A 25,049-nucleotide genomic window follows, 5' to 3' on the forward strand; every position below is an offset into this window, starting at 1 on the left:
GCAGGGAAAACACAGTGTGAAATGTAATGTATGCGTAGCCACAATGCTTTGGTGAGGGGCAGAGTTTTTCTGGTGTTTTGATGTCAGTGCTTTAAAAAATTCCTTTTTCTCAACTCATTGAGATGACTCTTTGAAGTCAGTATGACACAATCAAGATGGAAAGATGTTTTTGTTTGAGAAGAGGTTGTTCTGGGATTTAGTTTGCTTTTACAAGATTAGACCTGGCTTTTCAGGGATACTGAGCAAGATGGTCTAAAGTGTACACAAATTCACGTGCACATGCACACACATGTGTACAGACTCCTTCCTGTAGGAGGGACTGGACATAAATAAACATAAGAGGTGCCCTGTTGGATCAGGCCAGTGGCCTACCTAGTCCAGCATCCTGTTGCACACAATAGCCAACAAGTTGTCTTGGAGGGCCAACCGACTGGGCACAGAGGCCAAGGCTTTACTCCAGAGTTGCCTCCTCGGACTAGTATTCAGAAGTTTACTGCCACTGAATGTGGAGGTTCTCTGTAGGGTTAGTAGCCATTGATGGCCCTCTCCTCTACAAACCTATTTAATTGTCTTTTAAAGCCATCTGTCACTAGTATTCTGCAATTTACTTACTCACTATATGAAAAAGTACTTCCTTTTGTCCATCCTGAATCTGCCCATCAAATTTGTTGAGTGTCCCTCAGAGAGAGCGACTCTTCTATGACTTGCTGGTGTCAAAGAGGTTTAAAGAAGAACAAAAAAAAAGCCATGCTCCACTCCCTCCGGCTGTCACCCTGAGAGAAGCCCCCCCCTTTTAAATGCCACTCCCAGCAGCAAACAAGAGGTGGCTCCAGAGAACTTGATGGCATTGGAGTTGTGCAGCTAAGAGCCAAGCTACAAGTGACGCCTGACACAGGTTGGACACTTGTCAGTGTCCCTCAAGTTTTGATGGGTAATGTAGGCATCCTGGTCTTGCAGCTGTAATGGAGAGCCAAGCTGTAAAACCAGGATGCCTACATTTCCCATCAAAACTTGAGGTAAGCTGACAAGTGTCCAACCTGTGTAAGGCATCATTTGTAGCTTGGCTCTGAGAGAGAGGCAAGGTGCAGAGTTCTCTTAGGAGAGAGAATCATGCTCTGCTGCCTCCAGACACTTTTCCCAGCAAGACAAGGAGAATGCTCCCAAGTTCTTCAGCATGAGCTTCCATTCCTGGTGGGGGAGTACGTATGCTAAGCATCTCTGGTTGGTGGTGGCCTTTGTGTTGGGTCATGTGCCTCTGCACATGCTCAAAATAATGAGGGAATCCAGTGGTAATATGATGAGATTAGCTGACAATGAAATATTCTCAAAATACTGTTGATGCACCAAGATGTCCCCTGTTGCAGTACATTGTCATAAAGGTCTCCAGCCCTATTTTCACTTTGTTACCTTTTTCTCTTTGCTTCTGAGTATGACCGGGGTTTTAAGAAGCAAATCTCATGCAGAACAGAATAACTGAGCAAATTAAGATTTCCAGACTGAAATGTTGATCTCTCTGTGGTTTTCTGAATGTCAATAGATAGTAAATTAAATATAAACTTCAAAATAAAGATTATATGTAATATTGGTAGCAAAGTCAATTGTAATATAGAGTGTCCAAAGATACTTCCCCCCCCCCCATAAACACATCTGCTTTTCTCCAATACAATATCAGTTTGGTGTCTTTCAAGATTCTTTGCACACCATCATAGCTGAAAAATAATGTGACGTTACCTTGTAGTATGCTTTCACGATCAAAAGAAAACCTCTTTGTTTTGATGTTCAAAGTATACTCCCTGTTGATGTCATTATTTAATAATACCACATTAAAACGAATATGTTCTTGGTTTAGACATCTTTTAGGCCTGCTCTACACATGCCACAGAATGAGGTGGCGGCATGCTGAGGTAATATTTTGTACCATTTCAAACTGCAAAAGAGGGGTGATGTTTTCTAAAGTTCCCCTACACTAGCCTTTGAAGTTCCCATACACTAGTAATACCTCTGTAACACAGCCGGTAGAGCTAGGCCAGAAATGTTCACTCTGATATACTGATGTTTTATTTACTGGGAGTTTTTATATGAGGGATTATTAAAAATATGGTTCTCCTCATCTACTGTCTGAGATGTAACAACCTTTCTGCCACAATTCAACCACCTCATTCTGCTGCATGTGTGCGGCAAGTCTTAAGACAATAGTGCCACCAAAAAAGAGATGTAAGCTAGGTGAAGTTTCTCTCCATAGCCCACCCCAGGGTTCTGTTTGAGAGAATTCCCACAGGAAATTCTTTCTTCCTGCTCCTGAGTTCAGACTGGAGCTACGTTCAATCTCCTCATGCTTTTCTGTAAATTTTCCTTTCTTGTATTCCACTTGTCCTGCCCGTGAATATTCCCTCGTGTTAGAATTCTTTAAGAGCTGAAGGACATGTTATGGGGCTACTGCCCAAAATGGCAAGCCTAGGTAAGTTTTTTCTGCTGTAGTATCTAAGAATATTCAGCATGTGATACACTGTTGTCCTGTTGTGAGATTCTCTACTCCCGCTTCACGCCATTGGTTGCCTCTGTCAGGGGTGATGATGGTGAACACACCAAGACATTACAGCAGGGAGAAAAAGAACTCATCACAGGGATGCCATTTTCAGGGGCGTTTCTGGGGCTGGTGAGACCAACAGCCTGTCTCTCAGAGAAAAAACATGTTTCTGTTCCTACAAAGAATGCATGCTGTATCCAAAAAGAGTACAAAGTCTGCGAAGTGGAGCCTGCTTACGGTTTACTAAGATCTTCAGCATCTGATGTTTATACATTGTACATTTCTATAGAACTCCGGTGTGAGTTATTTTTAAATCAGAAATTATGTTGTATATTTTATATTATATGGTGAATTAAGAGCATGCATGAGGGATAAGGACCAAAGGCCAGATGCAGTCCATTTAGGAAGAGACACTTCCACTATTCTCCAAAATTCAGATATTTTCCCTATTCCTCTCTTCCTTAGTCAACTTGTCCTGTTCTTCATCTTAACATTGGTGACATTGTTACTGAAGCGTAGTTCCTCCACTGTCTAAAATCTCCTTATTCTCTGTCATCGGCAAGAAAGAGAAAGCACCTTTCTGTCTCTTTTCTGTAGTGGTGCTAAGTTTGCTATACAACAGGAGATGGGAAACAAGAAAAAAAAGTTACCCATCATAATAATTATAATAGTTTGCCATAATAATGGTTATTTAAACAGTTACCTCAGTTAGAAATCAATTTGTAGGAAAAGTACTGTACGTAGAGGGAAAAACACCATGAGCATATTAAACATTATATAAAAATTCTCAAATGACATTCTGAGCACTTTTAAAAAGTCCTGTGATAGATTATAGGCACTTTTTCTCAATACCAAATATTCCCCATAATAGAAGACGGTAATATAATATAGTCTACTTTCCAAGAGTACCTTTCAGGTTTTTCACACAGTGTCTAGATTTGCTTTTGTTTAGATGTGCTTTGCATTGGAAACCAATATTTAAATGAAGTCATGTTTGCCTACAGAAGATTTTTGACAAAACGTTTTCTTTGACTCCATTCCCATTTAGGGGCTTTAAGCAATTTAAAGGAAATTTTCACATCGGAAGCATCGGTCACAGTTGCTCTAAAACAGCCTATTTTGCATGAATTACAAAGGGAAGGAGGGCCAGAGTAGCAGTTTTCTGCTATATGGGAAAGAATGACTGGAGTCAAGCGAATAATGTGCAATTAATAATTTATCCTGCAGCTGCTTCCAGATTTCCTTGCTCACAAGGTATTTGTAAGCAAAAAAAGCAGTTTTCTCAATTTGATTATCATTCAGATCACTCAGCAATTTTTTCTGTATGTGGAGTATTTCATCACAAATGAATTCTCTGTTAGGATTCAGAGCTCCCCTCCACATGCCAGTTATTAAGAGGTGGCTCCTTTCAAGTTTTGCATCTCTTGTTCCCTAGATTTGTAACCAAGCAAAAGTCTGAGAATCTCCCTTCCTCTCCATCATGCTACTCCATCATGGGGGCCCTTATGACCTTCTTCGTGGGGGAGGAGGCTTATGACCTTACCACAGGACATGTGAAAATTCTGTCTCAGAAAAGCTGGAGATAATAAGCTGCAGGCACTTGCCCAAAATAGGGTTTTACTTTGCCCTGCATCCCAGTTTTTCTTTATTTAGTTAATTCATTTCTTCGTCACCTTTTGGACCCATTTTGAGCCCCCAAGGTGGCTCACAACATGTACAAAATTTTAACGATCATAAAACAATCCATAGGTCTGACGTGGCACTGTCAGTTGCTCAACTCAGGGGGCCTTCCAAAAAACAAAATGTCTTCAACTTTCTTTACAGGAAAACTGGTAAAGATGTTGCCAACCTCACCTCCCAAAGGATAGAGTTGCAAAAACTTGTGGAAGAAGCTGAACAGGCACTCCCAAGAAACCCAACCAATCTTATTTCAGATAAGGTGGGTTCCTCCAGAAAGGTCTCACTTGTCTATCTCAGGGCTCAGGCAAGTGGAAAGCAGAGGAGGGCAGCCTGTGTATATTGTGGACTCAGCACCAGCATCAAAACCAGTTAGGGTCTTCAAGGTCAAAAAAACCAACACCCAGAATTAAGCAAAAGACTGTGATTAATCATGCTGACAGGTACCAATAAGGATCTTTCCTGTTGCATTTTGCACTATCTTCCAGGGCAGCTCCACATAAGATATAGTGTAGTAGTCTAATCTGGATATTGCCCAGACATATGTGACAGTGGCCAGATGGGCTTTCTTCAGGAATAGCCACAGCTGGTGAACCAGCCAAAGATGGAAGCAAGCACTCTTGCACTTTCTCGGTCTCCCGAGATCACTGCACTCTTATCAAGTCTCAACCTGTCCAGGCAAGTCTCCTGGGAGTCTCCCTTCTTTATCCATTGAAGTCCTGAAAACCATAAAGTCCTCCCTGGAAATTGTCATAGCTCTAAAGAGCCCACATTCTGCACAGTGACCTAAACAAATTGAGCTGCAGGTAAGAAAAATGGTACAAAATTATTTTTTAAAAATATTAAAGCTTTTATAACTCTTTTAGTGATAGACTGTCAAATCTGTTGGAAAGTTGGATCCTGGAAACTACAAGTTTGTGGGGGGGGAGGGGAAACCAAGCCACTTCATAAGCAGCATATTAAAAGAAGTGGAAATCCATTAACACAGCTAGCTTCACAACTAGAGACAATCTGCACACACGATAGACGTCAATTCGTAATCTTCTCTTTCCCACTTAGCCCCTTTCTGAATCAATCAGAACTTGGTTTCAGTCTTTCACTGCCAGCTACAAAAAGATGAACCACCTACTGCTAAAATACAGATCAAAACCTAATGTGGTGGTTCCAGTTTCAAAACCAATAATAGCTGAATTGTCATATAACTAGAAAAACAGCAGGTGTTCTGAAGATGGCAGGTGACCATGATTAACAATCCTTATTGCATGAAAATATAGAAGGAAGCTTTGATAATTGCTTGCGTGGTCTCCCAGCACAGTAAACAGGGAAACTTCCCAACTGTTCTCAGCCAGGTTGAGAACAGCCAACCCACCACTGCTCACCTGTAGCCTTTGACTCCTTTTCAGAGTCTGCACAGTAAGCAGAGTTCACAGGATTGACTTTTGGGGATCCATTTTTGTAGGATGTAAAAAAACCTTCATAAGCCAACTCTTGTTAGAGATACAAAAGTACATAGATCCATTTAATACCACCTGAAAAACCTGTATCGTTTCCTGGATCAACTCAGAACACTGTGTTTAAGGACTCTGTGTTATTTTCTGTACACTTGAATACCGTGAATGCAAAATGTAATAGAGGAAATCTTTTTAATTCAAATAACTCCCACATAACATGATTGACAGAGAAATTCCTAAGCAGAGTTGCACCGTTCTAAGGGCCAAACTAGATGAGATAGCATTCACAGGTCTGACCCATGGATGCCACTACAATTTAAAAGCCCAATGAAGCAATTTTAAAATGCCACAAGGGCATGCCTTTTCAAGTGCCAAAACAGCTACACACACACACCACATCTGTATTGGCACTTGAAAAGGGGGGTGGACAAGAGCACATCATTTTGCTGCACTGTAGGTAGGGTTGCCAGGTCCCCCTACCCCCCCTCCCCGGGCAGCACTTACCTTGCCTCCACTGGTCATGCATGTGCGAAGCTCATGCTCCTGGTCTGCACGATGATGTCACTTCTGGGAAGTGATGTCATCATGCAGGCTACTCTGGGAACGCTCCCGCAGGAATGCTGCTGCACTACTGTCTTTTGCTGATCGTAGCATCTGTTGTATTTTTCGGGTGGGTCTGACCACGCACTTCAGGCAAATGGCTACTCCAGAAATGAAATCCGAAGAGCAATCAAACCCAGGATGAATCAAACAACCAAGGAAAAACAGTCTCCTACAGGAAAAGTGGTTTTGCCATATATCAAAGGAATTACTGATCAGATGGGAAAGCTTATGAAAAAGCATAACCTTCAAGCAGTAGTCAGACCCACCCGAAAAATACAACAGATGCTACGATCAGCAAAAGACAGTAGAGACCCCCTCACCTCTGCAGGAGTATACCGTATACCCTGCAGCTGTGGACAAGTTTACATCGGGACCACAAAGCGTAGCATCCAGGCAAGAATAAAAGAACATGAAAGACACTGCAGACTTGGACAACCTGAAAAATCAGCAGTGGCTGAACATAGCCTAACTCAAACAGGGCACAGTATCTTATTCCAGGACACCAAAATACTGGACAACACTTCCAACTACTTTGTCAGACTGCACAGGGAAGCCATTGAAATTCACAAGCATAAGCAAAACTTCAACAGGAAAGAAGAAACCTTAAGAATGAACAGAGCATGGTTTCCAGTTCTGAAAAACACCAGGCTAACAAAACACTCTATACCCGACAATAGCCCTGCAGAGAAGATTAGCACATCAAGCACCAATCCATATGCAAAAGAACCTCCTCAGGATACAGTGAAGCCTCCTGCCATTAGCATTCCACACCCTGGGAAACTCTTACAGGATGACTCAGCTCAACCCCACCCCTCCTGAGTAGATATAAATGACCTGCCAACATCTTTTCCACACTGTGACACTGAGAGATCTCTGTCTTTTGGTGCTACACCTCTGAAGATGCCAGCCACAGCTGCTGGCGAAACGTCAGGAACTACAATGCCAAGACCACGGCAATACAGCCCAGAAAACCCACAACAACTATAGTGGAAGGGATTTAGCACAGAGGCTCTAGAACAAAGAAAGTATCTCTACGATAGTGACCTCACACTGTGTAACATGGGAAATGGTGGCACGTATGACAGAATAAAACCAGTTTCACTTTTCTGTCATGGGATTAAATTAATGTTTTTCAGACAAAAGACTACTTTTGAGACAAACTAATATATGCTGCAATCGCATAAAGAACCCTACAGAATCCTACGATTTATAATTAATAAATATTAATTTACCAATTGGATTAAAAAATAAACCCTGTGTCTGTCCAGAGACCTGTATGGCATTCTCTGCTATTCCAAGCATTGGAATTTGACATCTACATCAGAACTCACAAACAAAGAACAGGTCAGGCCAAATGAGACAAAACGTTTGGCTATATGACAGGTCAGAGTTCCCCCACCCAACTCTGATCATGTCACTGCCAAATGTAACCTGGAGGAAACTTAAATGTGAAACACTCTGGGGCCTGATACAGCTTGGGCCATCAGCATCTCAGCCTAACCTATTTCATATGAGCTGTTGTAGAGGAGGAGGGAAGGGATGATGCTAACTATGTAAACTCCTTAGTGTTGGGTTGGGATGTGAGTTCAAGAGAGGGAAAGAACAAGGTGTTGGTAGAGGGGGGTCTGGGAAGCTTGATAGCAAATTTGGGTTTACCTCTGTAATAATGTGTTCAGTGTGTGTGCACGTGTGTGTGCGTGCGTACACACGCACGCTATGAAGTCGCAGTCATAGAAACCCTGTAGGGTTTTCAGAGCAAGAGACATTCAGAGGTAGTTGTGATTGCCTGCATCTGCATAGCGGCTCTCATCTTCCTTGATATTTCCCCATCCAAGTACTAACAAAGGCTGACCCTGCTTAGCTTCTGAGATCTAATAAGGTCAGACTAGCCAAGGCCATCCAAGTCAGGCCAATCCTACTACACAAAAGGCAAGCCGTATTGGCAACAACTTACTTTCTATTCTCGCGCAGGCACACTCTGGCCTCAAGGCCACTGTGATGCACCCACTAACTGCCAGGAGGGGACACACTGAATCGACGGCCTGAGCACTCCTCCCTATGCCTCCCCTGAGAGTCCTCCTGCTCTGGCTTCCAAGACACTGCAAAGCACCTGCTTGCCACTAGGAAGAGTACTCAGTCCATTAATTCGGCAGGCCCCCTTGCAGTGGCAAGCGGACACTTTGCGGCAGCCCCCCAGGCCTGGGCAGGAGGGCGCTGAGGGGAAGAAGAGCAGAATACAAATTAATCTTCATGCAGGCCAGGAGGGAGTCCACCGAATCGACAGTCTAAGCACGCCTCTCTGTGCCTCACCTGAGGGTCACCGAGGAGAAGGTGGAAGCCCCAACGGCACTGGATGCCTGTCTGTGCTTGCCTAATCCAGGAGGCAATTTCCTCGGAGTAAGCTCTACTGATTGTTATGTTTCATGAAAAAAAAAATTTAAAATGACCAACAACAGTTTTCTAGAGCCTGTTGTATTTTTTCACACAACAGGCTTCATTGCTAGTAATGTGTATAAAAGCCATGACATACAGTCTGTCACTCATTAACACTATATATTGATAACAATTAGACCATAAAATATAACTTGTTAGTTGTTAAGTGGTGAGATTCCTGGCATTTATGTTGATGTGTGGAGTTTACTTGGCACATGGGTCCTGAAAAGTACAGTAAATTTAGAAATAGGTCTCAAAAATTCAGTATGTTGTTGGGCCCCATTTTAAAAATTTTGAGAACCAATGCCTTAAAGACAGAGCAGGCTAACGAATAAGGTACTTTTACAAAGAACATGTAATAAATTCGTATCACAGTCCTGTGCATGTATACTCAGAAGTAAGTTCCACTGTGTTCAGTGGGGCTTTCTCTTAAGAAGTTGCTCGTTGCTTGCAGCCCTATGGAATTCACTGCCATCAGATGTGGCGATGGCTCTTAAAGGAGGTTAGATGATGTTCATAGAGGACAGAATAAGACATGATAGCTAAATGGAACTGAGGAAGGATATACACCTGAACACTTAATGCTGAAAAGAAGCAGGGGCAGGTGTCATTTCATGCTCTCTTGGTGGACTTCCCAGAGGTTGTCCACTGTTGGAAGCAGGATGCTAGTCACAATGTGCTCTCGGCCTGATCCAGCAGGACTCATCTTACGTTCATAAAACAAAAAAGGATGCTGACGATATTTCAAGCTTGGATATTTATTTGTATATATATCCTTTTTTCTCAGTTATGTAAATGAGACCCATTTTTTACATGCAGGGTCACAAATGATAATTGAGGTCGTATGTAAATTTCTGCTTAAAAGAAAATACCACTTTCAGACAGTTTTACTCTATCAATAAATTAATCCTGAATTGCTGATCATTCACAGAACTTTGGTCTGTTTCCATTCTTGCTTTTTTTTTCAATCTGATAAGACATACCTTTAGAAGTTAAAAAAAAATTGCAGAAATGACCATTGCACACACACACACATCCCCCCCCCCCCGGAAGCTATGCAAATCAGATAGACTAAAGCAAATGTTTCATAAAACCAATGACTGTTTAAATGGTGGGACTAAATTGTTTGTATATAAATATTACCTTTTATCTTCCATCTGAGTTTTATGTAGGATGAACACATTACTTTAATGACCTGCATTTACAGAGGGAGAGAGGGACAGTCTCACTCCGAAATCCTCAGCAGCCAGATGGCTGCCTTGTCTTCCATGAGATTAAAAGATGTTTCTCAATCGCAGGCCCAGCTTCTGAGGCAAATTAATATAGCCAACTAAATTGCCTGTGGTTTTGGGAAGGAGGGGTGGGGGTTGGAATAAAATTTAAAAAGAACTTCTGAAAGCAATTTTTGTCACAGGTTCCATGAGCAGATTGCTCTCCAGGTACAGCATGCTGGTTTTAAACATTCGGTAATTAATGGAAAGTATTTCGTGTTAATTGACTGCTTCAGGAAAGGGAAGTATAATGGCTCCTTATTAATCATGGAAGAGACATACAGCACAGAGGCTCTGCAATTATTGCACTAACGGTTGAGAAATGTTAATTAATGAAAAGAACAATGATGTAAGAAATTAGCTACATAATGCTTCCTGCTGGTAGAGATTTGCACTTTGAATGCATTTTTTTTAGCATAGCAAACACTAGATGATGCCTTAAATAGCAAAATCTCTCTAACCTTTTTTTGTCGAGCTCTTAAATGTCACCTATGTTTGGGCTCATATGAGCCACCAAGTCTGTTAAAGATAATTTTTGTAGTAGAGCCTTTCATATGGACTGCTGTTCAAGAATGGGGCAAATGGACTAGAAGTTCGAGAGTCAAAGCGTTCAAAGAACTCAAATCTCCCAATTCTTGAAAGCTTGTACCATGAAAATCTTGTTGGTCTTTAAGGTGCAACTGGACATGAATCTTCTTGCTCTTCTATGGCAGACCAACATGGTTTCCCACCTGAATTTTAAGAAAACCCAAAGCCATCACTTCAGTTCAAGTTAGAAAATATTATTTTATTTATTTTATTTTATTAGATTTATATCCCGCCCTCCCCACAAATGCGCGCAGGGTGGCTAACATCAACAAAACATCAATAAATACAGTCCTAAAAACACACAAAATTATAAAAGTTATCACCAATCACAGAAGAGAACCAGTTTGGTGTAGTGGTTAAGGAAGAGCACAGGACTCTACTCTGGAGAGCTGGGCTTGATTCCCCACTCCTCCAGTTGAAGCCAGCTGGGTGACCTTGGGTCAGTCACAGCTTCTAGGAGCTCTCTCAGCCCCACCCACCTCACAGGGTGTTTTGTTGTGGGGATAATAATAACATGCTTTGTAAACTGCTCTGAGTGGGTGTTAAGTCATCCTGAAGGGTGGTATATAAATCAAATGTTGTTATTATGTTATTATTATTAATTCAATTCCATAACCGTGTCTGGGAAAATGCAAGTTAAAAAGAAAACCAAGTCACTTCTTTACTTACATATCTTGTTAATCCTTTGCTTCTCTTCCCTTTCCAAATGCCTTCCTACTGTTGAATTTCTTTTCCAGGTGGAATGTCCTCGGGTTGCAAGGGGCTCTCCTTAGTTACTTCATCGAGCCCACGTATTTGCATAGCATCATTGTGGGAAGCCTCTCGCACACTGGTCACCTTTCGCGGGTAATGAGCCATAGACTAGAAGTCGTTGGTCAACTGCCAGCTTCATACCGACGCAATCAGCTGCTCCTGAGCGGTAAGCGTGTGCACACCCTTGCTTCGAAATGAGCCATTTGCTTTCCCACTGCTGACTCCACTAAAACCCTGCAAGGAGCCTTATGCAGCACCTTCTGTAGTTTAACGTAGTTCTGGTTTTTCTTCTACAATGTTGACAACGATGCATTCTGCACACTAGTCTGAGACTGCCTGATCTCCCTTTCTGGATAGAATGGCTATCCTCCCTAGGAAGAAGTCCAGTACCAGGAATATCCTTTATGAAATATTTACAAGTAAAGACAGCTTTGAAGGGTAGCGTTGACGTGCTTTCTGAACTGATGGTTGTTACTAGTCATTTGACATGACATACCTCCGTATCAACAGCAAAAATTTCTAGTGAGTTCCATAGCCAGATAGCCATCGGACTAAGCCATCCTCCAGTGCTGAGTCCTCAAATTTCATCTTTCCCTCAATAACTAACAAAGTAAAACATGATTCGGCACCTCTTGGTATTTTGTTGGATATCATATATTTACTATTTATTTAAGTATTCATGCCCTGCTCTTCCCCCCAGTGGGGACCCAGAGCAGCTTACAACATTATTATCCCGTTGTCCATTTTATCCTCACAACAGCCTCACAACGTTAGGCTGAGAGAGAGAGATTGGCTCAAGGTGACCTTCCATGGCAGACAGGAGGTACTAACCACTTAGGGATCCCATTCCCCCGGTGGGAGCGGGGCATTCCCCATTTTCACCCTCCGCCTCCTGCCTCCACTTACCTGGCTGGCAGGGGAGGAAAACATGGGAACGGGCCTCCCAGCACGCTCCTGGGGTGGCACAATGACATCACTGATGCCGTCGCATTGCCCCGGAAGCACTCCTGTGCTTTGCTGTGAGCCGATTTGGGACCCAAACAGGCCAAATTGGGCCTGTTTGAGGCCTAAATCAGCCTGCTGTGAAGCGGCACGCACCTGTGTGCCTGTGGGGTGATGTCACTATGTGCACACGCACAAGTAAAAAGTAAGGAAGAGAAAAAGGAGGTAAGAGTCAGATCCCCCCCTCCTGCCAGGAAACCCTTTAACCACTACATGCTCGCTTCTTTTTGTCTTCTATAAATCTGTGAGCTTTGTAGATCACCAAATGATCACACAAAAGATTTTAAGTGGTAAAAGCAGTTAAGAATATAAGAACATAAGATCTCTGCTGGATCAGACCAGTGGTCCATCTAGTCCAGCATTCTGTCTCACAGTTACTCTAGAGGGCCAACAACTGAGCATAGAAGCTGAGGCCCTCCTCTAAAGTTGCCTCCTGACACTCGTATACAGAGGTCCATTGCCTCTGGATGTGGAGGTTCCCTTTAGTCACCATGGCTTGTAGTCTCTGATAGACTCGTTTTAATGACATCTGTGCCTGTGGCCAGGGCTTTTTTTCTGGGAAAAGAGGTGGTGGAACTCAGTGGGTTGCCCTCGGAGAAAATGGTCACATGGCTGGTGGCCCCGCCCCCTGATCTTTAGACAGAGGGGAGTTTAGATTGCCCTCCACGCCGCTGGAGCAGCGCGGAGGGCAATCTAAACTCCTCACTGTCTGGAGATCAGGGGGCGGGGCCACCAGCCATGTGACCATTTTCAAGAGGTTCCGGAACTCCGTTCCACCACGTTCCTGCTGAAAAAAAGCCCTGCCTGTGGCCATCATCACTACAACTGCTGGCAGCAAACTCCACATTTTAATCACTCGTTGCACAAAGAATTATTTCCTTTTGTCCATTCTAAATCTACTGATGTTCAGTTTCAGTGTTTCTGTTCTTCAGCTGATTTCCTGTACTGTTTGTTCTCACTGAGGTAATTAAATCTGTACCCTGGGCTGTGCCACTTTGAACTGCAGATGGGAGGACATGTGACTTACTGTGCCTCCATACAAAAGATTCCCATTGCATACTAATAGAAAACTAGTTGTCAAAGAGATATCTAGACCAGCCTTTCTCCCTGACATCTGTATTACTCTGTACAGGGCTTTTTTTGTGTTTTCTTTTTCATACAGAGGAACATTCAGTTATGTAAGAGCCCCTCTGCATTAGGGGTTTACCATCTCTGTAAGAACTTGGCTAGAAAGGCATTGCTAATTGATAGGGGCTAGCATCTTGGGCCCAGTTCATAGATGCAAGTTGCCACCATGGGAAAGCCCTCTTAAAAACAAAAGCACATGCAGGCTGGATTATGTAATAAAACCTTTTGTAGAAGTATTTCCATGTGATTTGGGTGGTTTTATTCTTGCCAGTGCAAACAGAGAGAAAAGATCAGCTGCGCTGGGCATGGTTAATATTGCCCAATCTTAGTAGGAGAGCTGCTCACACAAATGGTTTACCACATGGTACTGTATGAATTGGACCTTTGTGGTGCCTTGCTCTGTGACTGAGTCCTACTAGAGTTCTAAAAAATGGCTTGCACCATTAAGCATCATTAAACATGTCTTTGGCTAACCAAAAAGGCCATATAATTGGAAGCAATCATTATCCACTAGACTTGGCGTTTATATGTATATCAGCTCTTATCCAAGGACCTTTATAAGTGTTAAAACCCAACTAGAGCTTCGGATCATAAAATTTACTTATGAACAGATTTAAACTTATTTCCCATTCAGTTATCTGCTTAAGCACATCAGCTTAAAGGGCTAATTTAAGTACCATGAAAGAGCTTTACTGAGTGGGAATCCATGACTTGGGAATCCACTGGAGGAAAGAGAAGGTGTCGAGTAACTGATGATGGCATCATCATGCATATACAAAATGAACTAATAGTACTTTCTCATATGATATTTAGAAAACATTATTCTCAGACACAGGGCTGCTGCTGAAAATGGCAGCCCTATAAAGTGTTCTTCCTTTTTCATATAGCATTTAGCCTACTCCATCTGGTTGCAGTGCTCTCATATTGTGTCATATTGTGTGTTTCCCTGCTCTGCTCTACCTCATTGCTTTTCACGAATAGAGCCAGAGAAACATACAACATGAAAATGTCACAACATGGGTCAGTATGCCCACTGCATAAATATTTCAGGGAGAAGCACAATTCTGGCTCTGTCCTTATGGCATCTTTTTTCTTAAATCTCTGTAAAGCAAATGTCAGCATGGATGTGTACTGGATTCCTCTACTGCCTTTTATCCTGTGCTAATAATGTTCACATCTGACACCAAAGGATTTTTTTGTGTGTGAGAGAGGTTGCAATAATGATAGCCACTGCCATATTGCTTAACCGTTGAAGAATTTACAGTATATTTCAGGACCTAAACTTGAAGGGGTCAGATTTCATTTGATTTTACCTCCCCACTGACCCCAATCATTGACTTCAGTAATGGACTTAATTGCTATAATCAAATATTTCATTTATGTTCTTAAGAAAATGTAATTCATTGCAGTTGGACTTGGAAAAGTTCCCAGTGGGTCACATTTGTCATCCATTTATTATTATGGCTGATTATAAACTGAAATGTGCTCTGCCAAATTACAAGCATTACTCCCATATAGTTCAATAGTATTGACTTCCAAGTGGGTGTGCTTAGGACTACAAGCTCGGTCTTCTGAGATGTTTCTGGGACAGATTAATTAGAAAGAACAAGGACAGTTTAGGTCAAGTGGCAGGAAACTTGGAAGCACCCTAAGTGACAGCATTCCAAACAACTTAATTTTTTAATTATGATTGTGCCGAGCATTTTTGTCCTCCCCACTCCAGTTTCACTTTCAGACATGCACATACAGTCGTCCCCTCTTGTCCTGTGTTGCTGGCCAAGCAGGCAGTGGCAGAGACAGACAGTCTCTCATGCTTAGCTGCAGCAGGGTGTGGAGAGGAGGAGCAGGTCTCTCGGGGTAAGAGGGATCTGCGCTGCCTTTTGGCTTCCGTTAGTCAAAAGGGCATCCAGATACTTCCCCTGAAATTTAATTTCCCCTGCACTTTTATCTCACAGTTTTGTTTTTTGTATTTCACCTTCATAACAGCCCTCTGAAGGTTCCCATTTTGCAGATGGAGAACTGAGGCCTTGAGACACGGCCTCACCCAGGGCCACAAACCAAGGGCTACAATACGTGATATAGAAAGTCCATGCTCCAATCTGCAATATTTTTCTACCTTCAAAAGTAGCCGGAGAGGGCCCAATTTGGACACTGTGACATTCCTAGGAGGGGAGCTTAACCCTTTCCTCCCATGACATTTCCTGTTAAAAAGTACACACATACACATGTGGAAAACCCTGTGTTATATATGCCTTTCCCCTAACGGCTGCTAATAGCAGCTTGAAAGAGGCAATGGATTTCTAAGAGGAAAAAGATTTGGGGGGAAGGGTTGAACTCCCTCTCCTTCAGGCCCCAGTCAAAGGGAGTGGGTGGGAGCAACTGCTTTTTATGGTTAAAGAAATACATAAGGAGATCTCAGTCCCAGGTGCAAGGTGATCTGGGTAACCAAGTGCCTCTTTGGTTTGTTCATGCGGCTGCCTTTCTCCTGAGCAACTCAGGCATCAAGGCAGGTCACAACAACAGAAAATAAAATGAAGCTGATAAAAACAGGCATGAACAACAATATGCATTAAAACTACATTAGCAAGCAAGATGCTTCCCATTTGCCTAGACTCACCTTGCCCCCCAAACTATACAGAATAATCTTGTGTTACAGACTTGTTAGAAAGCCAGGAGGGCAGAAGCAATTCTGACCCCCTTCCAGGAAGTCAGGGGTTTTTTTCCAGCAGGAACGTGGTGGAACAGAGTTCCGGCACCTCTTAAAAATAGTCACATGGCCGGTGGCCCTGCCCCCTGATCTCCGGACAGAGGGGAGTTTAGATTGCCCTTCGCGCCACTTGGCGGCACGGAGTGCAATCTAAACTCCCCTCTGTCCGGAGATCAGGGGGCAGGGCCACTGGCCATGTGACCATTTTCGCCGAGGGCAATTTAAACTTTAAAAAACTCCCCCCTTGGTCCAGCTGTCCGAAAGTGACGTCATTGTGCAGTCTTGAGTTCCACCACCTCTTTTCCCAGAAAAAAAAGCCCTGCAGGATGCTATTATGCAAGCATGGGGCAACCAAAGAAAAAGCCCAAGCCTGGATCCCTTGCAAAACATACTAGGTGGTGGTGGGGGGTTAGCTAATAAGCCACGCTGCAGATTTGCCGGCTGGCAGTTGGCAGGAGATTATGGGGTGGGCAGGGACCTACCTGATCACATCCCTCAAACACGACAATGTCACTTCCAGCAAGAACCATCATATCAGTGCAACATTTCAGGATTCACCAAAAACTCTATAGATTAGCCATATCGTTTGGGGTGAATCCTAGAACATTGCATCAAAGCAATAACATTGGTTCTGTTGTACACTGAAAGGGATGTTGAGGCATTGGCACAGTGCCAGATCCCACACCCATTTCCCCCACTGCCCTGTTGAGAGTTGGTGGGGAACAGGGCAGGCCAGGGTGAGAGGTCTCCCGCTATAACAAGAGACCTGTCCACTGTATCCTCCCATGCAGGAACATGCAGGGATAGAGAGTCCTTCACATAGATGGACCCAAGTAATGACCAAAATTACAGATACTATAGGACAAAGTTAAGGCTTTGCTACAAAGTTTGTGCTATTTGAACCACTCAAAATCTTTCTGTTCCGTATGGGGTGGGATGAAGAAACGAAGAGAGCTGTGGTTCTCAAAAGCTTATGCTACAATAAAGTTGGTTAATCTAAAAGGTGCTACTGGGCTCTTTACTATTTTGCAACTAACACAGCTAACTCCTCTGGATATATGGGGTAGATAATTTCTTTTTCCAAAATTAATTCCTTTTTTTTTCTCTTTTAAGAATAAGATTTCTCTTTCATTTCTCTTTGAAGAGAAATCAAGTAGTTCATTTGTAACTTAAGCCCTTGCAGTTGTTTTCCATTGTACACTCCAGGGTGGTGCTCTGGCAGGAAGAGAGGAAGGCTTGGGAAGACACTCCCTGCCTCTGAGCAGCAACAGAGTCAAATTCTGAACATCTGCAGAGCCTCCCTTCCTGCCCCTCCTCTCTTCGAATTTCTCTTTGATCTTTAGAAACTGACACCAAATTCCTAAAAAGAGGGAAAGAAAAAGATCGTTGGATTTCAGGAAGAAACTTGGAAAAGAGGAATTAAGAGAATTTCTCTTAACAACCCTATTTCCCAGTGTGCAAGAAGCAGCTTCTGGGCCACGCTTGCAGAAGGAACATGGCTTCCTGGTACTTAGACACCACATTTATTGAGGCCTGGATTTTGGCTTCCATGAGTTGCTCTTTTAAGTAGTTTAATCGCAAGTGGTTGCGTGAGTGGTCTGTAAATTGCTTTTTAAGCTCATATTGCAAGGCTTAGTTAATTCAGCTGGATGTTCGGGGTGTTCCCCTGGCTTGCTGCATCTGTGTGTTTTTCGGTGACCTGCAGCTTTATCCCAGGCAGACTTAGGTTTGAGCCTGTGCTGTCAAATTTTGGCATACCATCCAGTCAGCTTAGGGGTGATAGCTTGACAGAGATGGGTGCATTAGGGTCAATTAATAAGTTCAGATCAGCTGGCAACATGCTCAAGATGGAAGCAGGAGAACCACACACCATGTTGTTCAGCACATGAGTTTTGTTTCTTAAGATACAAACTGATCCTTATCTTGGGGGAAGAGTTGAAGTTGCTATTAATGTGACGTAAATACAACTACAACCCCTGCACGAGATAACTCAATTATGTTTTCATCCAAAATCATCTGTGCGCTGTAGTTTTGGATGGTATCTCTTAGCCAGTTGCTCCTTATGACAGGACGTCCAGAAATGCCAAGTATCTTTAACAAGCCTTCTGTGTGCAGTGGGTGTCCCACGTTCACCTGGTTCTAACTGGGGGTTCGGAAGCAGCATTTCAGCATCTCCTATCAATGTGGTCCACGTATAGGACTGCTAGGAGAACCAAGAGAAACCATATGTTTGAAGTCAAATCTAATTTTGAAAGAAAAAAAAGGGGGGGTAAGGACCCAAACATTTTTAACAGCAATTTCTTTGCCCGAGCAGATGTACAAAGAAAAAGCAAAGTCTGTGGCACTGGGACACTATTTTAGGTTGCCATAGCAACCATGCCGCACACTGAGGGCCCTGCCTCAAGGTTTGGCATGGCTCTCAAAGGTGGTGGCCAGGATGAGGAGTTAGATGTGGCAGTGGGACCCAAAGGAAGGAAACAGTGACCAGAAGGCACGGGAAGGGGGTGGTAATGAAGGAGAAGAAAAGGTAAGCAGGAAAAATGAGATTTCTCCTTTCTTGTGACTGCTTGAAGGTCCCCACTTGTTTCCTCTAATAGCAAACTTTATGGGTCCAGTGCCAGTTACAATGGCAGTAAATGGGGGCATGCGCACCAAAGCCCCTTTTCGCATTTGCCAGAGGCAGGGCAAGGGATGTGTGCCACACTAGTGATCTGGATTCTTTGATGTTTTCTCTTTCTCATTTGACAGGTGTGAGCAATGCTGAGCTGCGGCAGCCAGGGAAATCACCTAGTTTCAGTGTGAATTGGATTGCAAGCACCACAGACCTCGAGGTTATTAATACTACAACAGGCAAAAGAAACTGTGGGACTCCTTCCCGACTCTGCAAGCACATGTTTTACACACGCTGGGCAAAGCTTTATGGAAAGGTAAGGACCCCAGTGCTAGAGAAGGTGCAGTGTTCTCCGTCACAGAACAGTGCTTCTAGCCATCCCTGGCTTAGTACCGCCAGGTTCAGTGCTACTGCTTCCAGCACAGGCCCGTTCTCCAAAATACACGTGGTGCTCATCAAGCGGGAAGTGTGCATTTTTCAATGTGTTCCACTTTTTAAAAAATGCAAGAAGAGGAGCTGATCCTACAACAATCTCACCATGCATCCGTACATGTATTTTAAAGTGGGAGAAGGCACACGTCTTTGATGGGAATATGTTTATTCTCAAGAATCCATATCTTAGTATGAACCTCCCCCCCCCCCCCGTCTCTTGCTGAAACAGAAAGCAACGTGCCTAAATCTAGTGTGTTTGCAAAAGGCTCATTTCAACCCATTCTGACAATACACAGAGTGGCTATGGAAGATATATGATATACTAAGAAGCAGAATTAGGAATGCATCATTTTTCCAATTTAATGTCAGAAGAGAAATGTGTAGGGGCATACACATTCCAGCATGCATACCACTCCCCCCCCCCCGTGCAACTCGCACTCAGGAGGAAGATGACATGCAGGAAGCATGCATACTTTGCATGTAGAAGATCCAGCCCTGGCATCCCAGGCTTTGGGGAAGAAATATCTCTGCCTGTGACCCTGGAGAGCCACTTCCCATCAGATCAGACAGTACTGGCCTAGATGAACCAACGTCAGACACAGTGCAAGGGATCTTCCTAGGTAACCATTCCGATCTGTGCATTTCCCTTCTGATATTATAACATGCAAGCATAAAGTACACAGGCATCAGTTTATGACTGTCTTGTACTATCCAAAGTTGCGCTATGGTTCTCTTGAATTCTTCTTTCCTTGCTTCCTTGCATTTGTCTTCAATGCAAAATGTTAAAAAGAACATACGTATTGGCTCATAGGATGGTTTGGTTATGAGAAAGTTCATGCTCTCTCACTGACCCTTTTTCAGGGCTGCATCTACATGAAAGGGCCAATGTGGTACAATGGTTAGGTCAAGGAGACCTGTATTCCAATTCTTCCTTGGCCAAGAAATTGACAGGGTGGTCCTGGGACAGTCACTACCTCTCAGCCTAAGCTACCTCATATGAACCCATGAAGTTGACTTAAACTGAATCAGACCATTGGCCCATCAAGGTCAGTATTGTCTACTCAGACCGGCAGCGGCTCTCCAAAGTCTCAGGATGAGGTCTCTCACATTACCTCCTACCTGAGCCTTTTAACTGGAAATGCCACACATTGGACCTGGGGCTGTCTGCATGCAAAGAAGATGCTCTGCTACTGAGCCCCAGGCCCTTCCTTACGTCAGCTGGTTGCTACCCTGAGAATACATACGTGATTATTCATAATCATAGCTTTTGTATTCAAGTACAAAATACAGAGAGAGCGCATCAAATATGACTGGGGCCTACAAATATTTCATTTGCGGCTTTTCTTTGCTAAATGCATGGGGGAAGTGACAAACAACACACACCTGTACGTTTCGTATCTGACTCAGTCCACGTCTTTTTGTATGCAGTCTTACGTTGCAGAGTACAAAACAGCAACAAGAGACATAGCTCTGAGAAGCTGCCAGTTCACTGGTTTGAAAGCGCTAGATTGGACTTTCACCTGCTCTGCAACATTCCCCAGACTTTTGATTACTTTCCCGAAACGTCAAAGACTCACTGTTGGCTCAGTTGTGCTTAGTCTTTGGCAGGTCAGGAAGGCAGTCATTGATTTAATCATCCTGCCCAACAAAAAGCTCTTTCTTCTCAGAGGCGCATGTGCCCGGAGTGATTATTGGACTACAGACATGTGTCTTTGTCTCAGAAGACAGTGTCTGGCAAGCAGCACTGGGGTTTATTTCTGAACATTCACTGGCCATTCTCCCACTCAACAAGACAGCCTCTTCGCTGAAAGCATCAGCATTCCTGGTAGCCATGGCAGTGGCACTCCTAGCGGCCCGCACCACCATTGGGGAAAGGGCATGCAGGCAGTATGGGCAGCTGTGTGACTGCAAGTGGTGGGAGAGTTTGCGAGTGGGCAAAGGAAGGGCAGAGAGACAAGTGGAGGTACATGGGTGAGAAGGCAAGACGGGAACCTAATGTCAGGGCATAGGTGGGGCCCTGATTACTCTCTGGCCAGGGTCCCCAAAACTGAGAACGGGCCCTACTGTGGAGCCACAGATACTATGGTGGCTTCTCCAGAAGGAAGAGCCCACTTCATCAGATGCAAAGACATGGACATCTGTCTTACACTGCTTTCAAACAGAGACAATTTTCTATGTAGCTCTGATTGCTGCTGGTGCAAGGATCATCCATGCACCAATTTTCCCCACACTGTTCTTACCTAGCAGATAATGGCACTAAATCATTATAACATTATTGCACTGTAGCCGTCGAACAATTGCCAATGTATTTTTGTAAGGCATCTGGTGCCATAGAGGAGGGGAATAGTTGCTGTGGTGGGGAAACCAAATATGGCAGCAATGTAGACAGAATCTTCAAAAATATGCTACTTCCGGGCCAGGCAGCATGCAAAGGCATTGTGACTGCCCTCTTTCAAAAAAGGTTGTGTCAAATCAGCTCTGGAAAAGATCCCATCAAAGCAAGGGGAGACCCATAAACTGGACAATTAGAGGATAACATTGCATGGATGCTCCAAAGAAAAACACACTTCACTTTGGATGCCAAACTGTCAGTATACACCTCTGTGTGAAAATTACCTTTGTCCATCCAAATTGTTTACCAAGGCAACCACAATGCCACCATCAGTATATATTATGCAAATTCAGGTTACATGTAAGAAACCCCCAAAGAATCAAAATACAGATTTTAAAGAACCAATATCAAATAGGAGACTTATCAAAAAAACTGTGGGATGCAAGGATCTGATCTTAGAAGTGGTGTAGTAAACCACAATATATCATAATACTTTGACTCTGATCTACCCAGGCACAGACTAAGGGAGGCTACCTTGTGCCTCAGATGAGTTGTAGGAGGAGCTACATATGCAAAGAGCTTTTATGTTTATGGTGTTCTCTCTGCTTCACATCACCATCCAGGTGTGGGGGCTTCATAGGTCGAGCCCCAGTAAATTGTCAAAACTGGTCATGTTTGTGAAGGGAAACAGATGGCTGGACTCTGTTCTCCTCTATTACTCTCCTACCCACCCTGCAAACAAACACGTGACTATTTTCTATGTTCTGAGTAGGGTCTGTGCATGGTTAACATGGGCTGTTAAATGGAGTTTTTGAGCGGTGGTGATGTGCATGCAGCTGCCTAGTGCTGTGCATATGTGCAACTGTATCAGCGCCTCAGCTTTTAGAATTGGGCTTTGGGATTCAAAAAAATTATATGAGCCCCTAGACTGTTTAATCAAATGTTCAGAACCCAGATCTTTTTAAAAAAAGGCTTACAGGCCAATCGAGATTGGGAGGGGGTCCCCAAAACATAGTGGAGGTGTGCGATGAGATGCGTACACACCGTTCTGGGAAATGTTTGGTTTTAAAAAATAGATGATCATTACATTTTGCACTGTGAGGGTTTTTCTTTACATGAGTATGAAGGTGCAGGTTGATTTTGAGCTTTTAAAAATAATTGAATGGTAGCTCTTTCAAAAAGCTCAAAAATTTGAAGGGAAACTTTTAATAGACGGCTACTAGAATCCATCTCTGAGGAAAGGAGAGCAACTACTGAATACACTGAATACAAATCGACAAGATTTCTCAAAACTCCTTAACAAAAAACTTCTCATAAAGAGGAGATCGAGATCAGTTAACTAACTGACCATGTAAACCAACCAAAATGACACAATACATTGTGCAAGCTTGCAAGTTCTCTAGAATGCTTTATCAGGCTGGATGTTCAAAAGCAAGAAAGGGGGTCCAAGAAAGCTGTAAGCCACCATCTGATGCCTCTCTCTGGCCTAACTTCATGATATGCCTGATACATGTTGGGATGAGACTTGCCATGTCCCCTTACCCTCCGAGCAGGAGGACAGGCTGGCACTTACTGGGGGACAGGTCCTCTCGTGCAAGCGAAGTGCATACATGCTCCCAGCAGGCGCGATGATGTCACTTTGTTGCACCTGGCAGGAGTGCGCCCACTGCACACTGGCCCAGGAGGTTTTTTGCCTCTGGGCCCCATTCCCTGGGCCTTTTCCCCCTACCAGCCAGGTAAGTGGCAGCGGGGGACAGAGGCTGGGAGCAGGAGACTGGCAGCCCTAGTCGACTTACAGGCACACGACCAGATTCACATCAGACATGACTTAAAATGCTTGTTCACTCGATGTGGCGAGGGAGCTGGTAAACGGAGGGTGGGAGGGAAATCAGAAGCTCCTTTCCCACCTTCACATCACCGAGCAAATAAGCATTTTTTTAAGGCAAGTCCCCCCTGATGTGCATCTCGCTGTGAGTCCAGTCATGGACCCATGACCTAACACGTGTCATCTGTATCGTGTGGTTTGGCCCTCTCTCTCTTTTGCTGCATCTTGTGGAGGATGCTTTCTTTTGATGAGCAAAGGATGTTCCTAGCTGCTATCAAGTTGCACCCTCAGCATGCTGGAAAAAAGAACAAAAAATGGATGCCATCCATTTGAAATTTATAAACGAAATACCCTGACCACTCTCAAACTGGTGTTCAGTCTTAGTTTTGTTCTCCAAAAATCCCTCTTGAATGTTTTTTTTTATGGGTTAGTTTTCATGATGGAAACAATATCTTATGGTTGATTGGTGCGTAGTTAGCATGACTGCACCAGCTTGAGGAGAACCCAGAAAGAGTCCACACCTTGCTTGTCCGGTAAAGGTGTATAATACAGTTTATTTACAGGTGGATAAAGAGCAATATATATACAAGTTATAGTCCAGAGAGACAAAGTGCTTCGCCTACACCTGGACTCAAAAGAAGCCAAACCATAATGTACACAGTAGCAATTTATACATATAGACAACCAATCAGATGCATGAGTGAATTTAGCTGAGTCATTTCCTCAGGGTCTCCTGACTTTGGAACTTGACCACCTGACTCTCAGTCACCTGATGTGTTTAACTGTCACACAGATCATTTTGATCTACAGCCTCTGCACACTGGCTTTTGACATTTAGATTACAACACTTATCAAGTTTCTTTCCTCCCCACCCCACTCCACCCCAATTGTTACCACAAGCCAGGAGCAAACATGTAAAGCTTACAAACCATTTGCTCACAGCTTATGAAATGTAGGTGGATCGATTATAAACAGCTGCTGGAGAGCCTGCTGTTTCTCTTTGTTCATTTGCGTTTTCTCTCACCACCCCCTCTTCTGCCCCTGCCCACCACAGCTGAGCACACGGATACCAAGCCATGGAGATTTGCCATCAACATACAGTGAGGCCAAGATGGTGTCTCACACGTACCAGTCCGTCAAGCAGCAGCTGTTTAGAGCATTTCAGAAAGCAGGCCTGGGCACCTGGGTGAAAAAGCCCCCCGAGCAAGATCAGTTTCTACTAACTGTGTGAATCATTCATCCCCTCTGCCTCACAACCCCATCACATGGACTGGAGAGAAGGACAGGTGCTCTGCCGGAGTCTAACGGATGCAGTCCAAGGCTTACCTCCAAGGGAGTCTCAGCTTGGGAATTCTGGGCTGGGAAATACATTAAATAGAAGATGCGTTCTGATTAATGCACTGAACTTGACTTTAGGAAAACTGCTTTGATGTACCCATCCCTTCTCAAGGATGTATAAGCCCAGGTTACAAAAATGACCTTCACTGTTCGTTCCTTGTTTGTAGCACATTATAGATCGCTGTAATTATCCAAGTAGCACCTGTATTTCAAGCAACAGCAGGTCCTACTTCTGGCTAAAAAGAAAAATACACAGTTTTGTTCTCGCCTTCATCATTAGTGCAATAATTATCATTGGAGGAGGAAAGATTTTTTTAGTTACAAGCACATGCAAGTATTTTCGGAATCAGCTGAAGGTCACCATTTGCACT

General features: G+C 43.6%; 1 protein-coding gene across 1 annotated transcript in view; it reads left to right on the forward strand.

Annotated features, from left to right (window-relative positions):
* Nucleotides 1-24,571, forward strand: part of ADARB2 (adenosine deaminase RNA specific B2 (inactive)) — a 442,544-nt gene extending 417,973 nt beyond the window's left edge. Inside the window, exons 9-11 of the mRNA XM_054991693.1 lie at nt 11,288-11,469; nt 18,889-19,067; nt 24,395-24,571. Of these exons, the coding sequence (XP_054847668.1) occupies nt 11,288-11,469; nt 18,889-19,067; nt 24,395-24,571 (538 nt within the window). The remainder of the gene's footprint in view (nt 1-11,287; nt 11,470-18,888; nt 19,068-24,394) is intronic.
* Nucleotides 24,572-25,049: the final 478 nt, after the last annotated feature.

The sequence above is a fragment of the Eublepharis macularius genome, chromosome 11, assembly GCF_028583425.1.
Source record: "Eublepharis macularius isolate TG4126 chromosome 11, MPM_Emac_v1.0, whole genome shotgun sequence".
In the NCBI taxonomy this organism is placed as follows: Eukaryota; Metazoa; Chordata; class Lepidosauria; order Squamata; family Eublepharidae; genus Eublepharis; species Eublepharis macularius.